The following is a 23,217-nucleotide window of genomic DNA, read 5'->3' on the forward strand; positions in this document are numbered from 1 at the left end:
GGCGGTGGAGGCAGCAGCAATGGGAGGCCATACAGCACCCTATGACAAAATGGAACCCACCAGCAGTGTGAGGAGACCTGAAAGTGGCACATGGCAGAGTGTGGCGATGGAGACAGCAGCAATGGGAGGCCGTACAGGGACTCTTTGAACGTACAATAGTGGTTGTGATGCAGAAAGTCAGTTTATTGTACACAATCGGTCAATTGCAGCTTGCCGTTGGCTGGAAACTGTACGTTTCTGTCACTGGAATGCACTAATCACCCAAAAAATATTACCGCCAGCCGGCGTGTAAATGGATTTAACTCTTTGAACGTACAATAGTGGTTGTGAAGCAGAAAGTCAGTTTATTTAGCACAATCGGTCAATTGCAGCTTGCCGTTGGCTGGAAACTGTACGTTTATGTCACTGGAATGCACTAATCACCCAAAAAATATTACCACCACCCGGCGTGTAAATGGATCTAACTCTTTGAACGTACAATAGTGGTTGTGAAGCAGAAAGTCAGTTTATTTAGCACAATCGGTCAATTGCAGCTTGCCGTTGGCTGGAAACTGTACGTTTGTGTCACTGGAATGCACTAATCACCCAAAAAATATTACCGCCAGCCAGCGTGTAAATGGATTTAACTCTTTGAACGTACAATAGTGGTTGTGAAGCAGAAAGTCAGTTTATTTTGCACAATCGGCAAACTGCAGCACCAACTGTGCACGACAGCCACCAAAAAAAAAAAAAGGGTGTATGTCACTTTAAATTTTCGATTCTTTGATAGCTGTGGCCCTAAGTAACGATTCTGTGTCCCTGAGTAACGATTCTGTGTCCCTGAGTAACGATTCTGTGGCCCTAAAGTCTCTGTGGCCCTAACTCTGTCCCTTAATACACACAGGTCTGTCTCTCTTGAATGACCGGAGGCTAATGGAGAATTCTAAGATGGCCGCGATTTATAGCTCCACCATTACACAGTGCTGGCTGGCTGCTGATTGGCTAATGCGATCACATGTCATGAATGCATTATGGGTCAGCGCGCCTTGTCTGCGCGCCTTCCCAGAGATCCCCGCCCCATCTTCTCTGTCCATTTTCTCCGTCGCCACACATGTCGCCGCCATTTTTGGGAAAATTCGATTCGTGCATCCGAAGTTTGCTAATCTTCGGATTCGTCGCGAATCGACTTTTTCCAAATCTTCGGAACGAATTCCACTTCGTCATGTTCGATTCGCTCATCTCTAGTTATATGGTCTAAAAAATATTTTTGTGTATGCAATTAATGTATATCCCAAAAGCAAACTGAAATAACCATCATATGTTCCAATCCATAATATGGGAGGTTTTCTGTATTTTTCTTTTAATTACCTCTGCTGTCAGCTAGTGGCATGCTCTATAGACAATCAATAGCTCTCTGGAAGCTCTTTTAACAGGAACTGTGCTACTAATAGACAAGTAGGGTGATCAGATTACACAGACAGCTTCGTGTTCATGTTCAGCATTCCTTGCTGCTTCTCGACTGTTTGTAATAGCTAGAGGCAGCCAAGATGCCAGGAGCTTTTGGAAGACTTTGTTCCATAATGCCCAATGTCTTACTAATACTAAGAAAATATGCGGTAAACACACCTGTGCTGGAATGACCTGTCCCATCTCATCATAGACATCAGTAACCCAAATGTTCATTGGCACATGGACATATGTGGTTGTATCCCATGCTAGTGGATTGTAGATTGTTATATTCATTAGACCTGAAAAATAATAAAACTGGTAAAAATTATAATGTACACGGTACATAGGTTTGCCTGTCTTCATAGACTGCCGTGACTTGCTATGAAAGCAGTAGATTGGCTGCTGTTTCAGACTAGATTACCACAAAAATGCCCGAGAGCCAGTATTTCCAGAAAGAGACATCAGCATAGACCTATAGGTTTTCACTAATCATCCTGCACTGCAATAAACGAGAAGTAAATTAACAAATTTTGACTTTTCCCAACCTTTAAACTGCTAAAACTTAAACTAAAGACAAATTCCTGGCATGCTGTACATATCTGACCAATAAAGCCACTTCTGTTTCTAATTTCCTAACCACAAAATTTGGTGAACCAAAATCTTTCATCTCTGTATGAAAAAAATTCCAAACAAAATACCTTCTGATTGATCATCATTGTCAGAGCTGAACTGGTCTAGAGCAATAGCTTCCATAAGTTTTCGGACACTGAGCATTCCTTGACGCAGGTTTGCCATATACATATCCCTAACCTTCGGCGACTCAGTCCCCGTTATGCCATCATGATGTTGAACCTACAAAGAAAATCTTCTAGATTAGATATTTAATCATTTTAACTAAAGCAAATTTCTTTCATTTTGAATAGCATAAGAAAGGGTTAAAAACCCTTTAATTTTTTGCCATCTGTGTACTATTGGGTCCCTTATTTTCCTGTACCACAGCCACAACAGATGGGGAAATCCCTCCAAAGTGAAGGAATTCCTGATTGTCACCAGAACTAGTATCCCCATTTGGAGATTTACCCTCTACTTCTGTTCTGGAACTCAAAATGTGGGATATTTTCACCCTCGCTCTCAGCAATAACAGTCATCAGGATAAATAGAAAGAGTAAATGTTCCAACTAAAATGTTTTGCCTTTAGCTATACTTTAATACCACTTAAAATGTTTATACTATGCATTGTCACCTGTAAGATCTTGTTTTACTTCCTATTCCAGAATTTAGTGTATTAATATGCAGTAGTGGTGTCAGATAGTTATGTTTGATGAGAAGACCTGGCATGCAATCATCATTCCAATTAATCCCAAGCATGTTCACTAGGGCTGAGGTTAGGACTTAAGGGACGTTCCTCCATATCAAACTCAAATTGTGTCTTTATGTGCACAGGGGAACAGACAAGCTGAAAATAAGTAGGGTCTTCTCTAAACTGTTTGGGAGTTTGGTAGCACACATTTGTCTAAATATCTGTGTATGCTGTAGCATTAACTGTAGCTTAAATTTGAAATACCTTGACTCTGCTTGTTCTCATACTTTTGGTTGTAATGTGTATACGGATGTGAAAAAAAATTAAGACCGCCCTATGGAGACTGTTGACAACATATTTGGACAGGCAACCATTAGATTTTCAATTAAACATCGTCTACAGATAAAAGTTATCTACTTGAACAAATTCTCAACCAAGGTTCCTTTGAACCTGTGGAACCCTAAAGTTCCTTCAGGGGTGCCTGGGGTTCCTTGAGCTGTGGCTATTTGACCTCACAATCTGATGCTGTCTTGATAATGTCCAGTCAATCGCCACTTGGCAAAGCCAGCAGAATAACACCAATGTTATTTTTAGCTATCTATAGGGTGGCATTCTAATCACCACTGTAAGGGAGGCATTTTTCTCAGTGATCACCAATGCTAGGGGCATTCTTCCCTCTGATGCCAATTAATGAATTTAAGCAGTGGTTCCCCAAGACCATAAAATTATTTCAAGGGTTCCTCTGGGGTAAAAAGGTTGAGAAAGGCTGCTCTAGACTCTCCTAAATAGCCACTGAATTTCATAACTGCAGACATTTACTGGTTATAAAGTTTCATTTAAAAGGGAGATGTTCACAATCCCAGGTTCTAGATGCCAGTTTTGGGAGAGCTGACTTGCAATATGAGAGTCCAGACTGGCAATCTCCGCTAAACTTGGGTTTGGTAATCTCCACAGTGGGAGGTTTCCAGCATCAAGTGTAAGGTTCCTCTCCCCATGGCCACTCTGCTTTGGTCCCTCTGCACCATCTCCAGTTTTCTGAACAGATTCTTTAAGCCTAGCAAATATGTTTACAGGCTTCATTCATAAAGTGTCTAAGAGCAGATTAGTCCGTGTTGTGCCACAGAAAACCAGTCAGATTGTTTCTTTGCAGTATGCAAAATTTGAAATGGAAAATTGCTCTGTAACAAATCTTTCCTTATATTAAAAATCTTAATAAATAGAGCCTACATAAAAACTGAAGGTTTATGAGGACCTAAATGCTGATTTTGTCTCTCTCTATTACTGCATAGGGGACGTCAGTCTTGAGCTCAGGTAGGAGACAATCAGCCTCTGTGGGGACATTATAGTCAAACATGGAGCTGACGTGCTTTCGCAGGGGGTGAATGCCACTAAATAACAAGACACATTCCAGTTCTTACATATACCTATCCCTGACTATTTATCATAAATAAGGCACAGTGTTTTACCTGGCTGTTACCAGTCAGAGATGGAATTTCTTTTTTTTTAGACATGTTCTCACTGCAGTTTTACCTCTGAGACTGCCCATCGAAGGGCCTGCAGCTGCTCCAGAGCCCACATTTTGCATACAGATCCAGATGGATGCTTTAGCAGATACTGAGTGAATGCAGATTCCCCAGCATACAGTAATGAACTGGCCCTGCGTGCCACGCCTTTCAAGATGTTGCGTGAGGTGTAGAAACCTGTCCATGCTTGATACGTATCTACATAGAAAAATGTTTAACAAAAAAATTAAAAATTACTCACAAAATGGATGAGAAATTTCTCCAACAGGATCATAGCCAAAAAATAATGGATGAGAAATCTCTCCAACAGGAACACAGACGTAAAAAAAAAGCATTTTTACTAGAGTGAGGGAGGTTTAGAACTTACAATGATTTTATTGCTGTCTGTATTTACATGTTCCTATGACACCTCTTGTAATGGCGTCACAGGGACAGAAAGTGAGGAAAAATCTTTTCAATGTGGTCACAAACAGTACATTTTGGCTAGAGATGGGCTTTAATTGACATCTCTGAGGAAGTAACTGCTCATCTCACTAATGTGAGACCGCTGACCTTTTTATGCATGATCATTAAAATCACTAGATTCTTTACATGTAGGGATGCACCGAAATTTTAGTGTTCGGAACATATAGGCCAAAAATGGCCCTAATGGCATTTTGCCGATAGGAACATTTTAGCCGAAACAGGTGCCCATAGGGGGCTATGTGTACTGCATATGAGGGGGGGGTGGAAAAAGACAGGAGAGGAGCAGTGTATACAGTGAGCAACCGCTAAATGTCACTGCCAGTTTTTAAATGTAATTACCGGCCTTTTTTTCCCCTTCACTATAGCTCCAAGAATAAGCTGTCATTCTCCCCGCCGCTAAAGGAAACTAAGGGGAGGGATCACTGAGTAATGTCACCCCGCCCCTTAAAAAAAAGACGGTAATTGCATTTAAAAACAATGCCAGTTTCTAAATCTAATTACCTGGATTTTTTCCTCTTCACTATCGCTCCAAGAATGAGCTGTCATTCTCCCCGCTGCTAAAGAAAAGGGGCATTACCCAGTGACCCCGCCTCTTAGTTTCCTTTAGCGGAGGGGAGAATGACAGCTCCTTCTCAAAGCTAAAGTGAAGAGAAAAAAAAAGCCCGTAATTAGATTTGAAAATCGGCATGGTTTTAAATGCAATTACCAGCTTTTTTTCTTCACTATAGCTCCAAGAATGAGCGGTCATTCTCTCCGCCACTGAGGAAAATTAAGGGGCGGGGTCACCCAGTGACATTATCCAGTGACCCCGCCCCTTAGTTTCCTTTAGCGGCGGGGAGAATGACAGCTCATTCTTGGAGCTATAGTGAAGGGAAAAAAAAGACGGTAATTACATTTAGAAACTGGCAGAGACATATAGGGGCAGCCAGCGAGGGAGCCTGAGTGTATACACTGCTCCCTCACTGTATACACTGCTCCTCTCCTGTCCCCTCTTTGCACACTGTGCCCCTGCATGCCCGCCCACCTACAAAGAGGACCTGTCACTCATATGCTATCACATAGGGGACTATTGGTCCCCTATGTGATAGCAATAAATCATAAGTTAAAAAAAATAAATAAAAATACACATTAAAGTTAAAAAAGATTTAAAAAATTTTGAGCCTCCCCACATATGCAGACATTTCAGTTTTCAGCCATGTGCATTCTGAATTTTCGGTTTCAGCACCAGTATTTTAATTTCGGTGCACCGCTACTTTTATGCTTTATTGGCTATGATTCAATAACGTTGAAGCCAGGTGGAGTGCCCCTTTCAATTGATGTCAGGTTGTTTCAGCTTGAATCCTATATACAGTTAGACCTGGCAATGGCAGCAGCAGATTTTCCATTAAGACAAGACAACTTGACTGGACATAAATAGTGCAGAGAAGAATTTCCAGGCTCTGGAACCCTGGGTCTGACTGCTTGGCTGGCAAATACAGAGAGACTGTGGAGAGTCCTTGATCACTGATATGGTGTTCAGCATGGAAAATTGGATTAGCTGGCCTTTCATCTGTCAGTTGTGTGGTCACTTCAGATCAATAAACATCACAAGGTTCATTTGAATGTATAGATCATTTCTGAGGAACATACTCTTTCTATAAAATTACAAAGATGCAATTACTGGTAAAAGAACAGCACTAAAAATTGCTAATTTAGCAAATGAAACAGCTCTTGTGCTAGTATCAAGTTTTAACCTTAGAATTCCCCCAATATTTCTGCCCAGACCTTCCTTTCCAGTCCAGCATTGTTATGGCCTTCTAAAAGGTGTCCTTGGATACTCTGGAACTGGGAGGTGTTTAGATCTCAACTGTCAACCATGTTTTGGCAGTCTAATTTGCTAGAAAACTTGAGACGTTTCCCCAGAGGCCATGTCAGGGCCCATTGGAACAGTCTGAAAAAAAGCTGTCAATTCAGACTGGAATTGTCACCTACACCAAGGTCCTGCACTCCCCTATTTAACTTTTTCAATAAATCAATAACTAAGGCTCCATTTACACCTCCTCTTTTAAAAACAATGCATTAAAAAAAAAAACTCTGCTTGTAGCATCTTGGGTGCATTTTTTTTTTTTTTTGCAAAACACCCATTCCATAGTAGTTAGCGGCTATAAAGTAAGTTGGTAGAAAGTTTGGTGGAGTCTAGACAGATCAGTGCATCTGGACAACAGTCAAGAGCTCTACAGCATCAAAAGATTATAAGATTTTTATTGTCCTAATATGTATTTTTACATATGAAACCTCTAACTAACCAGACTATAATCTTTTCCCAGAAGTCTGAATTTGGAACAATATATATCTGAGAGCTGGCATCTTTATCCAACGGTTGTCAACAGTGAAACTGTAGGCCATGCACTCCTGACTAAAGACAACTTATGGGTCTGGTGCTGGATGGATTTATAACAAAGGTACTGTATGTGGATTTGGAATAGGACTAACACCATGGTGTGTTATCTAGTGTGCATGTTTCATCTTGTTTTCCTATGTACATGTATGTACATTTGTAGCCATGTACATGCATGTTATCTAGTAAATATATTTTAACAATAAAGGCAAAACATTTTTTTTAGCTTTGGATTGAGTGGAGAGGGATTGGAACCCATGTTGGTCTTTATTCCTGTTTGTGCCCACATTAGGGAGATTCACCCTCTCTATTTGTCCTGTTTACCATTATCTTTGAAAGTGAAAGTAAAAAAAAAAAAATCCCAAGTTTTCAGTTGACATCAGAACAATAGAAGGGAAATGTTCCAATGCAGACATTGGTTCTGGAGACCCTGATGACACCCTGAGATTCCCCCACTTTGGAAGGATTTCCTCTCTATTCCTATTTTGGCTATGGGACAGGAATAAAGTGAAATCTCCCCTATGGGACAGAAAGGGCAAAAACTGACAGGGGTTATAGCCCTTAGGCTCCTTCCATATGGAGCCTAACATATCTGATCAGGTCCACCTGTCAGTTTTGCAGGCAGAACTGATTGGAATGTCCATGCATTCCTATGAACAGGCTAGTACAAATGGACTTCGGTTTGGACCAACGGGTCTGATGCAGTCCACTGTCAAAAAGGAAAGGAGATCCATCCTCCTTTGTGTAGGTGGATTGAAGGGTAGTCGGGTGTAAATGAACAGCGGAGTTCTTCAAATACCACAGAGCAACAAACACTCAATTCTACACTGGTGTGCCCACTGCTACACTTTTTCTATAATGGCCACTGGCATTCCCTTTCAGACATTCACAATCTCTTCGACCTCCCTCTCCCCCTCTGAAAATCAATGCAACTAAGAAATTTCCTCACGCACCATTGGGGGAAAGTTTTGCATCGATCCACTCCCATGGAGTTTGAACAATTGTGCCTCGAGGAAGAGGCAACACCACATGGTCTTTCGTGATCATATTGCATATTGTCCCACCCACCGAATGCTCCTTCACCAAAACATCTGGCTCAATGGGAACACAAGCAGGGACGTACTTTCATGGACCAATGATGTGGCAGAATCTTGACCATGACTCACAAGGCATCTATCTCATGCAGTGTTCAAGAAATGGGATATAGAATCTTATCTAGATGGTATAGGGTCCATAGGACTCTCCATAAGCTTTTTCCACAGTTTGCCATTGTGATGGATATGCCAGGAGGAGGAGGGCACCATGCTCCATATCTTTTGGTCGTGTAAGAAAATACAGGACTTTTGGTCCCAAGTGAAACACTACATTTTTAAATTTACTGATATTCAATTGCCGAATGATCCAGCAGCTTTTCTTCTACATCTAATGCCCATATCTCTAAACCAGTACAAATGCTTGCTTTTGATCCATTTCCTCACTGCAGCAAAGGCTTGTATACCTGCCTGATGAAAACAAACATCCACCCCCTCTTTGAAGCAGCGGTTTGTGAGGATTTCTGAAATCAGGTGAACGGATGAGTTGCTGGCCTCAGCCAATCATACAGAGGAGCGCTTCAATAAAACATGGTTTTATTGGACTGAATTCTTCTGCTCTCCTGAATATTGCTCACTATTGGGCTCCCACGCTTGAGATCACTTGTCAGTCCAGCTTCGGTCCCTACTTATGTCTTTTGCTATCATGTCCCCCCCACCCCTCCTTTCAATCCTACAATTTTGTTTCCCTCTCCCCCCCCCCCCTTTGTTTTTTTGTTCAGTTCAGAGGTAGCACTGGAGCCATGCTAGAAATAAATGGCAGTTCCCATCCAAGGACTCACTTTGCTCACAAAGGAAGAATTCTTGTAGGCAAACTGTACACTGTATGTTTTTGTCTTTTGCATTTCTAACCTTAGATGGTTCTCTTGAAATGTGTTTTTCTTTTGTAAATTCTGTGAAAAATTATAAAAAGATAAACAGACAGCGGAGTTTGTTTACCGGCTGCCCAAAGAGCGCTGTGTCTGCTCTGTAGAAACTGAGCGAACACAATGGAGAAGATTTACTAAAACTGGAGAGTGCAAAATCTGGTGCAGCTCTGCATTAAAACCAATCAGAATGGAATCTGCCCCATCAGAATGGAATCTGCCTCATGTGAAAGGGGCCTTACTCTATCCAAAATGAAGAAAAAAGTGTTGCCTTTAGTTGCACTTTAAAATCTGCTTCATTGTCCATTTTCTTGCATTCATTACAATAATCCATCTGTTTTAATGCTGCAGCCATTCCAATGCCATTAAATGTTCATATAATGCTTAATTTGCACTGTAAAGTACCATAGAAGATGAGAGCCCTAAATGAATCAAGAAAACTTATAATCTAGAATGTGGTCCGTGCATCATACCTGAAGAGTACGGCAGAAAGTCTTCATTTTTACGAACCTCCCAGGTCAGGTTTCTCCCGTATATGCTCTTGAAGTATTCTCCGAGTGTATAGTACTGCGCAGTCACTCCAAACTCTGATTTACTATTTATATATTCCAGTAACAAATCCATGTTATTAAATTGGATGGAAGAATTGAAGAACTGCTTGTCACAGCCCTAAAAATGGAAAAACAAGTCCAACCTAAATGAAGACAATTTGTATTGTACAGATGTTAACTTGTCACTTTTATGACAGCTTCTATCATCTCTTCTAATATCATTGGCTTACTGTCTGCCTCCTCCATTGCACATCCCTGTCACAGTTCTATCCTTAGTTGACTATTTTACTTAAAGCTGAACTCCAGGCAAACAGCTAAATACACAGATTAAATACATACATGAGAGCTGTGTTAGGCCCCTCTCACCCAGTGATCAGATCAGTCTGTCAGTTTTCCAGGCAGACCTGATCGGACTCTCCATTCAGCTCCATAGACCAGCAGATGTAAATGGACTTGTGTCCCTTTACACCCGCCTATCTCAGATCCGATCCAGTCACCAAAAAAAAAAAAAAAAAGCAGAGAGGGGTGAATTCAATCGGTGGGTAGTCAGCTGAAAAGGGACACTGGAGTCCTTTAACACCCCACTGCCCATTCAACATAGTGGGCTCTGTCTGGGTCTGCTCTGCACAAATTGAGCGGACACAAACCTGTCATCCGCCCGCTCTGCTCTGATCCAGAGTCTGCCCTGTATGAAAGGGGCCTTACTTGTCAAAGGATTTGCTTAGAAAATATAAAAAATGTGAAAGTCTTATCAATAGTTACTTTGAAGGAAACCTTTATTAAGAGTACATGAAGGCTACCATTGCTGACCTCTGTTTCTGAAAATGTTAGTTGCCTGGCTGTCATGCTAATCCTTGTCTTCAATTCTTTCTGAGGCATTGAGCTAGGGAAAGCATACAGATCAAGCCTTTTGAGTTCACACAAAATATTGCAGACGTGACTGAAACTGCGAGCTTGTTGAAAAACATCCTAAATTCCAATTACTAACAACTTCTTACTTTCTAATCTTCTTTTATGAACTTTTGTGCAGTTTGAAGTACATGGACTGTTGTATTTAGTTACAAAAGAAACTTTTTTAATCGGTTGGAAATGAGAAAATTAAAGATCTGTGATAGGACTTGGAAAGTACTTACCCAGGGCCATAGGACATCATTGCTTCTAAACCAGGCTGCTCGCATTTTAATATTCTTCACCATGGTCTCGGCATACTGGTGAATGTTATCACTGGTGACGGGAAGACTCATGTTAGGATAAACACCATCCTTCGGTGGATCAGGAAATAGTGCCACCCCATTCCAGTAAAATCCTGACCTAGAAACAAGAGGGTTAGTTTTTTTTAATCTAGGACAAAAGAGAACTACAGGTAGTCAGTCTTCTGCAGTAACTTTATGGTAAACTGTAGGTAAAAAAATATACAGTTTACCCTAGGTTCACACTTTGGTGGCCCACGTTTTGTACAAGCATGGCAGCCCATTCATTTGAATGGGTGCCGTGCCTCCTCAAAAAGCAGGGAAAAGGTCCCTGCACCATTTTTGAAATTGCTGCCCACATAGAAACTGCGTGTGTAGTTCAGTTCCAAATGTGGGAAGCTGAGCATTAAGATTCATGGCACCCACATGCATTTCCTAAGTAGCAGTGCATTTTTCTGTGTGGGTGGTTGCAGCTGTAGGAACAGGCGCAGTCCTGCAGAACCAATCACCCACACAGCTGTGAACTTAGCCTAAGCAGATATTTATTGTATACACCAGGGGTCTCCAAACTTTGGCCCTCCAGATGCTGAGGAACTGCAAGTCCCATGAGGTCTTGCAAACTCTGCCAGCCACAGGCAAGACTCCCAATGGCAGAGGCATGATGGGACTTGTAGTACCTCAACAGCTGGAGGGCCATAGTTTGGAGACCCCTGGTATAGACAAACCACATTATGACTGCTTCAGTGCTCAACCATAATATTGCATTAATAGCTTAAAGTCCAACTCCAGATAAAACTTTCACCACATGTTTTGTGCCCCACTGGTACGATTTTCCCCTCACTAGGCAGGTGTAGTTAGCCACCTTTCCACTAGGTGTCTCTCTACCAGAGTAATGTTTGGTTCAACAGGTAGTGACATTAGGTGTTAGGCGCTTTTAGTTAGAGCCCTCCCACAAGTGATGCCACCCCACATATAAGCTAGGTGAGGAAGAGACTCAGAAAGATTTGGGGGATTGGGAGAGAAACACCTTACACTTGTGAGCATGTAGCCAACACACATGGGCCATGGACAGAGCAGAAAGCCAGGTGGAGTGGACCTGTATACAAAAGGAGCTCGCAGTAGGCAGGCATTCTGACTCTTAAGAAGGTGGAGGGTGGGGCAGAGTGAAAAATGCCTTGTAGGCCAGGCTAGAGATACCTACAGTGCTTTGAAAAAGTATTCATACCCCTTGAAATTTTCCATATTTTGTCATGTTACAACCAAAAACGTAAATGTATTTTATTGGGATTTTATGTGATAGACCAACACAAAGTGGCTCATAATTGTGAAGTGAAAGGAAAATGATAAATGGTTTTCAAATTTTTTTTACAAATAACTGAAATGTGTGGCATACATTTGTATTCAGCCCCTTTTACGCTGATACCCCTAACTAAACCTAGTGGAACCAATTGCCTTCAAAAATCACCTAATTAGTAAATAGAGTCCACCTGTGTATCATGTAATCTCAGTATAAATACAGCTGTTCTGTGAAGCCCTCAGAGGTTTGTTAGAGAACATTAGTGAACAAACAGCAGCATGAAGGCCAAGGAACACACCAGACAGGTCAGGAATAAAATTGTGGAGAAGTTTAAAGCAGGGTTAGGTTATAAAAAAATATCCCATGCTTTGGACATCTCACGAAGCACTGTTCAATCCATCATCCAAAAATGGAAGAGTATGGCACAACTGCAAACCTACCAAAAACCTACCAAAACATGGCTGTCCACCTAAACTGACAGACCTGGCAAGGAGAGAATTCAGAGAAGCAGCCAAGAGGCCAATGGTAACTCTGGAGGAGCTGCGGAGATCCACAGCTCAGGTGGGAGAATCTGTCCACAGGACAACTATTAGTCCTGCACTCCACAAATCTGGCCTTTATGGAAGAGTGAAGGGCAATCTTCCCAACGGGACACAGACTATAAAATAAACCAAGAGTTTTAAAGTTTTCTTATTGATTTGTAGCACCCTCCTAGATTATTTTGAGCTTTTCTGGGTTTCACTGACTGCAGGCTTAACTGCTTTCCCCTGCCTACTGGTGGATTCTATAATGTAGTGGATTGCAAGACAGACCCTCTGCCAGAATATTTATGTGGCCACACAATAAACTCATGTCCACTGCATATCTCCAAACTTGTTTTTGTGCTGACCTAGACTTCTTCTGCTGCCTGCAGTTAGACTCCTGTTTGAAATCATTATCACCAATTTATCAAAATATAAGACCACCAACCTCATTTGAAAAACTGTGCGAGGAAGCGGTACCGGTCAGACATGCTCTGTCACAATCATATTGTATATTAATATCCAGTGAACGCCAACGTGAACCAAGCTTCTTGTCTAAGTAGGAAGCTGAACTCTACACCACTTTCCCTCCCTCTCAAAAAGATAGAATTCTTTTTTTTTTTGCGTACAAGGCCTCCCTGGCAAATACATATCAAGACAATGGGTAGAAGATACTCACTAGGTGGTATAAAACCCTTCAGCTCTTACATAGGGTCAACCCTCAGGTGTCACCCATATGCTGGAGTTGCCTTAAATTGGAAAGTTCACTTTTACATATATTTTGGGACTGCCCAGCACTCCACATTTGGCAGCCAAATTTTCCATTAAAGACCTAACTGGATGGTCCCTTGTAGATTCACCCACCAATTACCTCTTACGTGGTACACAAATGTCATACAGGCGGTACAAAAAATCATTACTGAGGCGCTTTTTGAACACTGCAAAAGCATGCACACTGGCACTCTCGAAATCTACTGATCCACCAATTATAGAACACGGAGTGCTAGAATGTCAGACATCCAACTGATGGAACAACTTACCACATCTCTCAAGAACCAATCTGAAAAGCATTTCAAAATCTGGACATCATGGTTGATGTACGGAAACTCCTCCATAAACTGGCCATAGCCCCTGAAGATACTGCTGGAGGGAGAGGGAACCCCCCCGCCCGAGGGAGAGGGAACCCCCCCGCCCCATCCTCTTCCCTCCCATTCTCTTCCTTCACGATTGCACTACCCCTCCCCCTTCCCTCCAACTCCTTCCATAGAAGCTCACCTCCCAGGTCATATTCCACCACCCCTCCCCAATTTTCCCCCTCCTTTTCTTCCTCATTTTCTTTCCCTTCATCCATCTTCTTAAATGTTTACCACTTAGGTATGTTTTGTTTATGTACTGTATTTAGACAAAATTTGACCATAACAGGACTTGAACATTGCTTTAGTGGAGAACTTTTACCAACATTTTCTTGGATGACTGTTCTACCAGTCTGTATTTCATAATTGCCAGTCATACCACTGGAACTTCATTTGTGACTGCTATGCTATGCATATTCTTCCATATGCTTCATTTCTGAGCTCTTATCAAAAATGAAAAATGTCTCATATTGGAAGGAGGCATCCAAGTGTAGCAATACCCCCTTAGGAGTCGCGGAAGTTTTGGGTCCCCCTATAGTCCTGTACAGCCAGGCAACACGCATTTCTTTCAGACTTGCATCAGGAGACAGTAACCAGTCCTTGAAATTTGTTTTGAAGTTTTATCGGGGAAATTAGAACATGGATGGGGTAAGGGTTGTATGAGATGCCCAAGGACAATGGCAACAGAAGACAAGCTCCTTAGCAACCATGTACAAGTCTTTACAGCAAAAATTCTTCTAGAGAGCTAGCCAGCATCTCTCACAGTACCGCCCCAGACCCCAGATGAGTCCTCTCCTCATCCAGCTGTACTGGGTAAATCCCTGGGCAGGGTATCCAGTGCCTGCTGCTGCAGTGTGAAAAATCCTGGGTAAAAAAAGCTAATCCAGTTTCCCACCAGAGTGCCTCTTTCCCGTTGTTGGCCCAGGGGGTGCGGGTCTACTCACTTGTTCCTTCTATGCTGCCGGTGGGTTGGCGGCTGCTACTAAACCTTCTAGCTGGGCCGCTCCTTCCCTGCCACACAGGTGGTCCTCCCTCAGGGGGCCAGTAAAGTCTCAGGCTTTCCTTCTTGAAAGGTCTCTCTGCCTGGAGGTGAGCAACTTTCCCATCTGGGCCCCCTTCACGGGCTCCTGCATCTCTTCCTCTCTCACATCTTCCACCCAACTCCCTCCAACTCTCCTCCTCCTGCAGTTGAGCAGGCTCAGTTACTCTTAAAGATTGTGCTGCCCCTCGCCAAGCCTCCTGTTGGGGATTGGCCAGGATCCTCTAAGAGTACAGACCAGTCACTCTTCAAATCCACCCTCTGCTTCTAGACCTTTCTCCAAAGTTCTACAGCAGGGGGAAATCTCAGAGGGCTGGTCTGCAGAGCCTCTCAGCTCTGACCAAAATTTGACCCCTGCTAGCTATCACACCCAGGCTGCTACTCAGCCCTAACTAACAACTGGAGTCTAGCTGCCCCTAACTAACTAGGAGTTGCTACACAAGTATCCAGGGACATTGTGAGTATAGGCCTGAATAGGCCTGAATGTAGGATCTCAGTGACTGTCTGCTGCTGCTACTATTTCTTCATGCAATAGCTCCAGTGCTTGCTTGGATTGGGACACTCCCCTTTTTGGGGTCCCAGTGCTGCTTACTCCCTTAGTTTCTGCTAAAGGAACCATACTAAAAAGTGTAGAAAAAGCAAATATTGTCCTCCAGTTATTTGACTGTGTTTCTGGAGCATCCCACAGCTACCTGCACCCTAACCAAGTTCAACTTGTAATAAAGCAACAAAAGATATCCCCTAGACTGCACACTGAGCCGTGAGATTCCCTGTGCTGCTGTGTGCCTGGCCACTATTACACCAACTTGGGGAAAGAACCTGGGGACTAATCAGTAAGCCCTTTAAGGGGTGAGCACTACACATGCAAAGAAAAAGGAAAAGGATCATCCATACACTTTAGCTTATGCATAACTCTGTTTTAAAGAGTTTGTAAACCCAACATTCCATATTCCTGATATTTGCATGCTGTACCATGTACTTCTATGAAAAAGTCTCCTGTTCTCTTTGTATTGCTTCCTTTGTGTGCAATCGCTAGTGTTCCTGCCAGTGCCTCTGATTTCCTAATAAATAATGACCACACTAGGCAGGAAAACACACCATGGTCAGTTCTTTGGCTGGGTTGGAAACTCACTGTGCTCTCTTTCAATGATCAGATTTGCACATCCTTTTACTAGGAAGATCAGTGTCCTGCTGTTTCTCCTCCCCCATCTCTTATGCAGCTGGGAACAGGGGGAGTCACTTATAAAAAGAGGAAAAGAAGGTGTATAAAATGCTTTCCTGTATATCTATGCACAAATGTTTTGCCTTTCATTTTTACTTTAAACTGAATTGGTTGTTTTACAAGGTGGGGGTTTACATATATTTTAAGCAAAACTAATATGAATTTGAATAGGTAACATGAATAATGTGATCTTTTACATCCTTATAATATGGCAATTACCTGTTGGAAAATGGCAGATGGGATGGGGTACAGTAACTGAACTGGTCCATGACATGTGTAAATATGCCCTGTTTTTCTGACAGGGAAGGAGATCCTCTCCAAACAAACTGAAGCTTCTGTAGAAGAAGAAGAATAAAATGTATATAAAAATAAAGAATCACAGAACATACAAAACCTCTGGGTATAACAGTAATTATTGAGTTGATTCTTTTTTGGCAATTACAACAAACAACAGTTTAATCACCTACTTTATATGAAAAAAAAAACAGGCTCAAAAGAAAATCCTGGAATGTATCCCAGAAAGTGTGTAACACATAATGCAGCTTCATAGAATAAAAAATATAGAATATTGAGAACAGCAAGGCAGTGTGATGGCCACTCACAGTTCTGAGTGGCCATCTCACAAATGATGGGGGAACTTTTCTAAAAGAGGACATTATGAGGTAGGAAAGTCACTGACACTAGGCAGGGCTGACAACACTGCTTGGGATTTCAGTGCAGCAGAGATAGCGTTGTCAACGCACTACAGGAAGTTAGATGCTGACTGCATTTCTAGCAGGATTAACGGGTATTTTTCAGTACTTGCAGCAATTTAAAAGATACAAAACATGAGAAAATGTACATGGATTGCAGAAATGTATGGAATATGGTTTTTTTTTTTATGTTTTCATCTGATATACACTTTACAATTTGGTTGCAGATGGTACTATTGCTTATTTATCTCTAAATTCTACTTACAAGACAGGTGTTCTTAAAGTGACATTAAAGCAATGTTTTGTTTTTTTTTTAAAAATGCAATTTTTATTGGTCCCATGTCAGCATGACTTCGGCTCTGTGTCCCTCTTACTGTGTGGAGTGCTGGGAACTACTGCACATAAAGTTAAAGTTCTTTAACTGGAGCGCACATGAGGAGTACTTCAAGCTCCTGCACATGGTACTTCTGATTGTAAAAATGAATTCATTATAAATTTAGAGAACTTTAATAAACATAAATTTTACATAGCTTAAGGCAGTCATTCTCAACCATGGTTCTATAGAAGCCAAGGTCCAGAGGTTGTTAGGGGTTCCTTGACCTGTGGCTGACTGACCACCAATTTGATGGTGCCTGCATAGGTCCTGCATTAAAGCCATTTGGCAGAGCCAACTGATTGAACCCAAAGCTCTCTGTAATTGTGGCATGCTGACCACCACTGCAAAGGGGACATTCTTCCTGTTGATGTAAGGGGTATTTTTCACCCCCACAAATTAAATGGTTTTTGCAAAGGGTTCCCCGAGACCTAACGACCTAAATATTATTTCAAGGGTTCCTCTGGTGTAGAGAGAAAGAGCTGAGAAAGGCTAGCATAAGTATAGTTTGGAACTCATTTATACACTGACTTAGATACAAAAGTGCATACATTAACGAGGTTTAGAAACACTGCTAAAAAAGTGGACTACAATTTTGATCTGATTAAACAAAAAGGAGACAAAAAATGAACATGATGTAGACGATAGTTATGACAATTAAAAGAGCAAAGAATTGCTATTAAAATGCAATGATTTTTTTTCCCCATCTTCCATCATTCTGATTGCATGTGCTAGCAATATAGAAGGTTCTATGCAGATGTCACAGCAATGCCATTGTCCAACATTATGTTCATAATACCGCTGCTTATGGTTGTCTGTCATATACACTGTATTGCCAAAAGTATTGGGACACCTGCCTTTACACGCATATGAACTTTAATGGCATCCCAGTCTTAGTCCGTAGGGTTCAGTCTTGAGTTGGCCCACCCTTTGCAGCTATAACAGCTTCAACTCTTCTGAGAAGGCTGTCCACAAGGTTTACAAGTGTGTCTATGGCAATATTTGACCATTCTTCCAGAAGTGCATTTGTGAGGTCAGGCAATGATGTCGGACAAGAAGGCCTGGCTCACAGTCTCTACTCTAATTCATCCCAAAGGTGTTCTATCGGGTTGAGGTCAGGACTCTGTGCAGGCCAGTCAAGTTCCTCCACCCAAAATATGCTCATCCATGTCTTTATGGACCTTGCTTTGTGCACTGGTGTGCAGTATTGTTGGAATAGGAAGGGGCCATCCCCAAACTGTTCCCACAATGTTGGGAGCATGATATTGTCCAAAATGTCTTGGTATGCTGACCCCTTAGGAGTTCCCTTCACTGGAACTAAGGGGCCAAGCCCAACCCCTGAAAAACAACCCCAAACCATAATACCTCCTCCACCAAACTTTACACTTGGCACAATGCAATCAGGCAAGTACTATTCTCCTGGCAACCAAAAAACCCAGACACGTCCATTGGATTTTCAGACAGAGAAGCGTGATTCGTCACTCCAGAGAACATGTCTCCACTGCTCTAGAGTCCAGTGGCGGCTTGCTTTACACCACTGCAGCCGATGTTTTGCATTACACTTGGTAATGTAAGGCTTGGATCCAGCTGCTCAGCTATGGAAACCCATTCCATGAAGTGCTCTATGCATTGTTGCTGTGCTAATCTGAAGGCCACACAAAGTTTGAAGGTCTTTAGCTATTGACTCTGCGCTGACCCCACTCTGTCATTTTACGTGGCCTACCACTTCGTGGCTGAGTTTCTGTTCCGAGTTGCCTCCACTTTGTTATAATACCACTAACGGTTGACCGTGGAATATTTAGTAGCAAGGAAATTTTACAGATGGACTTATTGCACAGGTGGCAACCTATCACAGTACCATGCTTGAATTCACTGATCACCTGAGAGCGACCCATTCTTTCACAGATGTTTGTAGAAGCAGTCTGCATGCCTAGGTGCTTGATTTTATACACCTGTGGCCACGGAGGTGATTGGAACACCTGAATCCAATGATTTGGAGGGGTGTGCCAATAATTTTGGCAATATAGTGTATAATTTTCTGGCATGCTGAAAAAACTATTTGTTTGATACTGTATCTGCCAGCTTATCTGTGGTTTGTTACAGCATTTTTACATGAAAAAAGGATTATGCAGGTTAGCCAAATCTTATTGGTTCAGACAAATAAGCTGTCTTGTATATGAGTAGGCTTGTTGCCACAACAGGCAAAATGCCCAAGGATAAAAGTGTGCATAGGCATGGAATGGTTTAAACAGGCAACAATCACATCTCTATGAGCTCTTTGATATTTGGGAAGGAACCCGTGAATGACAGATCTGTGGGCAAGCAACAATAGGATGAATTAGGTTTTCCTTGCCAATTATTATTGTTTCTGAGATTAAGCTGGTGCTAAGGCTTTATGCCCAGAACAAAGACATACACAGATATTTGCCAATACACGTAAGTATATAAGGCACTAAACAATTACTTGGCAGTTGGATTATTTGACTGCTAGCTGAAGTTTATAGGTACATTTTGATGGTATTACACTGCATCTCTGCCTCAAAGAATCAGAAGTGAGACACCTGACCAAACAGGTTCATACTGCTGGCACCTACCATGACTATGCCTATTTTGGCCATTGTTCTCTTTGCAGTACATATTCATTAAAATGCATATCCTTCTTTCTCTAGTTTAATGGAAAACCCTGATAAGTAATCAACATTTTTTTTACAAAATCCCCATGCCCAATATCAAGCAATACCCATTCTAGTGAGCAATAATTACTTGCTGGGAGTACACCCACACACAGATTAAATTATGAAAGCTGTGACCAAATTTATTGCGGACTGCCATTAAAAGGAGGTTTATGGTCTTCCAAAGCATTACAGGTCTGTTGCAATAGCAGAAATTAAGAAAAAAAAACGAATCCTATCTTCATGGGTACCTTGGAATCTTGCATAGCAGATTTAACATCATAATCTATGCGAGAGATGAGGTGAGCATTGAATCCAGCCATGGAAAAGAGTGTTGGTGAGGTGGCCGAAGCCCCAAATGGATCAACATGCCAGGAAAACTGAGGTCTCACTCCGAATGTTTCATACAAAAAGCCGTGTCCCTCTGTGAAAACACAGAATGCTGATTGGTATACAACATTTTTGTTCTTTTAAATTCTTTATTTTAGGTTTTTGCAAGATATCACATCGAACTTTGAAAGGGTAAGGTCGAGGTTTAGACAGGTTATAACATGCCATGTAATCGAGAACAGACTTTTTAAGTTGTTAGTTGAAGGTATTATACCAATATATTCTCCTTTTTTAAACCCTGACACATGGACAGTGGGGTTTGACCTGCAATCATATGTCAACATTGGCTGGCAGGAGCTCCCCAAAAGGAGCTAATACAGCCATAATCATCTACGTATGGCATAAAAGTAGGACTGGGGCCCTTGGCGAGGTACCAGCGATCCATAAGATCTGGGCACAAAATAGTATAAAAGAAGGTGGGGGCATCTTGCCTATCACGGCAAATAAATCAGGGCACTGCATATCAATGTCTCCTGCTCTAAGACCAATTAAACTTTCCTTCAAAACTCCCTAACCTGATCCACTCCCATTTCCATACAGTCTCAAACAGTCGTAGGGATAGCAATGAAACCTCTTAATACTTTGGAAATCCCCTGACCCTCCCACTTTCAAGCAATAGGGGACTCATATGGGCAATGATCTTATTTTTTGAAAGGTATGGGTATCAGCATTAAGGCTGCCCAGGTAAATTAGAAAGACTTGGACACTGTGGCTAGACACCCCAGGTCTAAGCCCTAGAAATTAGTTCAAATGAGGTTAATGCAGCGCATTACTAGACCAGTTACTGCATAACTAGATATGTAAGACCTGCACTGGCTTAGTTGTAATGACTGTCACTGAACTATTTACATTTGCTTTTTTTTTTGGTTATTGGAATTTTTCCTATGAATATGCTAAAACTGCCTGTACACACCCTTTTTTGTTTGTGTAATATTTTGTGCTGAACTGATGTTGTGTTGCCACTGGAGTGTTGATGGATTTTTTCCCTGCACTAAATAAAACCGTTCTGATATTAAAAAAAAAAACCTGTTCTAAGAAAGCATGGAGGTCTGCCATTCCTGACCTTTTCTTTTCTTCTTTGATGTCAAACTCACCATGTTTCTTCAACATTTTGATTTGCTGACCCCAAACAAGTATGCAGATAAGGAATTTCCAGCCTTCGTCTGATTTTCCAAATCTGCAATTTTCTGGGACACTGCCTCAAAATGTATAGAAGTTAAGGAGTCAGCATAACAGCCAGGGGACTAGAAATAATGAGAGCCCCCAAATCTGTCTGACAGATTCACTTTTGGAAACTATGGAAGATAAAGTCCAGTAAATGTGGCCAAATTCAGTACGTCAAATCTCAAAACATGGAAAGGTTTCTTCACAGTAAGAACTGTGAAAATGTGGAATAGACTCCCTCAAGAGTTGGTTCTGGCCAGCTCAGTGGATTGCTTTAAAAAAGGCCTGGATTCTTTCTTGGATACACAGAATATAACTAGATACTAACATTTATAGGTAAAGTTGATCCAGGGAAAATCCGATTGCCTCTCGGGGGATCAGGAAGGAATTTTTTTCCCCACAGGAGCAAATTGGATCATGCTTTGCTGGGTTTTTTTACCTTCCTCTGGATCAACTGTAAATATAGGATTATAACTTTTTTTTTTTTTAATGGTTGAACTGGATGGACTTTGTCTTTTTTCAGCCAGACTATGTAACTACAGTGGGGATCGAAAGTTTGGGCACCCCAGCTAAATATTTGTATTAATGTGCATAAAGAAGCCAAGGAAAGATGGAAAAATCTCCAAAAGGCATCAAATTACAGATTAGACATTCTTATAATATGTCAACAAAAGTTAGATTTTATTTCCATCATTTACACTTTCAAACTAACAGAAAATAAAAAAATGGCGTCTGCAAAAGTTTGGGCACCCTGCAGAGTTAATATCTTGTACTGCCCCCTTTGGCAAGTATCACAGCTTGTAAACGCTTTTTGTAGCCAGCCAAGAGTCTTTCAATTCTTGTTTGAGGTATCTTTGCCCATTCTTCCTTACAAAAGTCTTCCAGTTCTTTGAGATTTCTGGGCTGTCTGTCACGCACTGCTCTTTTAAGGTCTATCCATAGATTTTCAACTATGTTGAGGTCAGGAGATTGTGAAGGCCATGGCAAAACCTTCAGTTTAGGCCTCTTGATGTAATCCCCCGTGGATTTCGAGGTGTGTTTGGGATCATTATCCATTTGTAGAAGCCATCTTCTCTTTAACTTCAGCTTTTTCACAGATGGCATCAAGTTACCATCCAAAATTTGCTGAAATTTTATTGAATCCATTTTTCCTTCTACTCGTGAGATGTTCCCTGTGCCACTGGCTGCAACACAACCCCAAAGCATGATTGATCCAACCCCATGCTTAACAGTTGGACAGAGTTTCTTTTCATTAAATTCTGTGCCCCTTCTTCTCCAAACGTACCTTTGCTCATTCTGGCCAAAAAGTTCAATTTTAACCTCATCGGTCCACAGAACTTGTTTCCAAAATGCATCAGGCTTGTCTATATGTTCATTTGCAAAGTTCAAACGATGATTTTTGTGGTGAGGACGTGGAAGAGGTTTTCTTCTGATGACTCTTCCATGAAGACCATATTTGTACAAATATCTCTTTATAGTGGAATAGTGTACCACAACTCCAGTGTCTGCCAGAGCTTTCTGGAGGGATCGTTCAGTCAAACGTGGGTTTTGAATTGTTTTTCTCACAATCCTGCGAGCTGTTCTGTCTGATATTTTTCTTGGTCTTCCAGATGTTGCTTTAACTTCCACTGTTCCTGATGACTGCCATTTCTTAATTACATTCCGAACAGAGGATATTGACATGTTAAAACGCTTTGCTATCTTCTTATAGCCTTCTCCAGCTTTGTGAGCGTCAACTATTTTCAGTTTCAGTTTTCTAGACAACTGCTTAGAAGAACCCATGGTGCTGATTGTTGGGGCAAGATCAGATGAGTCTGGGCATTTAAAACCTTTGAGATTGACATCACCTGGTCTTCCCAGACGATGATTGAGAATAATCCATGACACTGGCAGGTCTCAGCTTGGCAAAGGGGGCAGTGCATG

The 23,217-nt window shown here is 41.7% G+C and overlaps 1 protein-coding gene across 1 annotated transcript in view; it reads right to left on the reverse strand.

The window, feature by feature from the left end:
• The window catches only part of MAN2B2 (mannosidase alpha class 2B member 2), a 62,754-nt gene that overhangs the window by 33,893 nt on the left and 5,644 nt on the right, over positions 1 to 23,217 (reverse strand). The window contains exons 4-10 of the mRNA XM_089691599.1: positions 19,992 to 20,164; positions 16,223 to 16,338; positions 10,735 to 10,912; positions 9,524 to 9,719; positions 4,259 to 4,449; positions 2,127 to 2,280; positions 1,606 to 1,727 (exon numbers count right to left, since the gene is read on the reverse strand). Of these exons, the coding sequence (XP_089547725.1) occupies positions 1,606 to 1,727; positions 2,127 to 2,280; positions 4,259 to 4,449; positions 9,524 to 9,719; positions 10,735 to 10,912; positions 16,223 to 16,338; positions 19,992 to 20,164 (1,130 nt within the window). The remainder of the gene's footprint in view (positions 1 to 1,605; positions 1,728 to 2,126; positions 2,281 to 4,258; positions 4,450 to 9,523; positions 9,720 to 10,734; positions 10,913 to 16,222; positions 16,339 to 19,991; positions 20,165 to 23,217) is intronic.

This window comes from Staurois parvus, unplaced genomic scaffold (assembly GCF_062004578.1).
Source record: "Staurois parvus isolate SC_StPar_1 unplaced genomic scaffold, SC_StPar_1.0 ptg000564l, whole genome shotgun sequence".
Lineage (NCBI taxonomy): Eukaryota > Metazoa > Chordata > Amphibia > Anura > Ranidae > Staurois > Staurois parvus.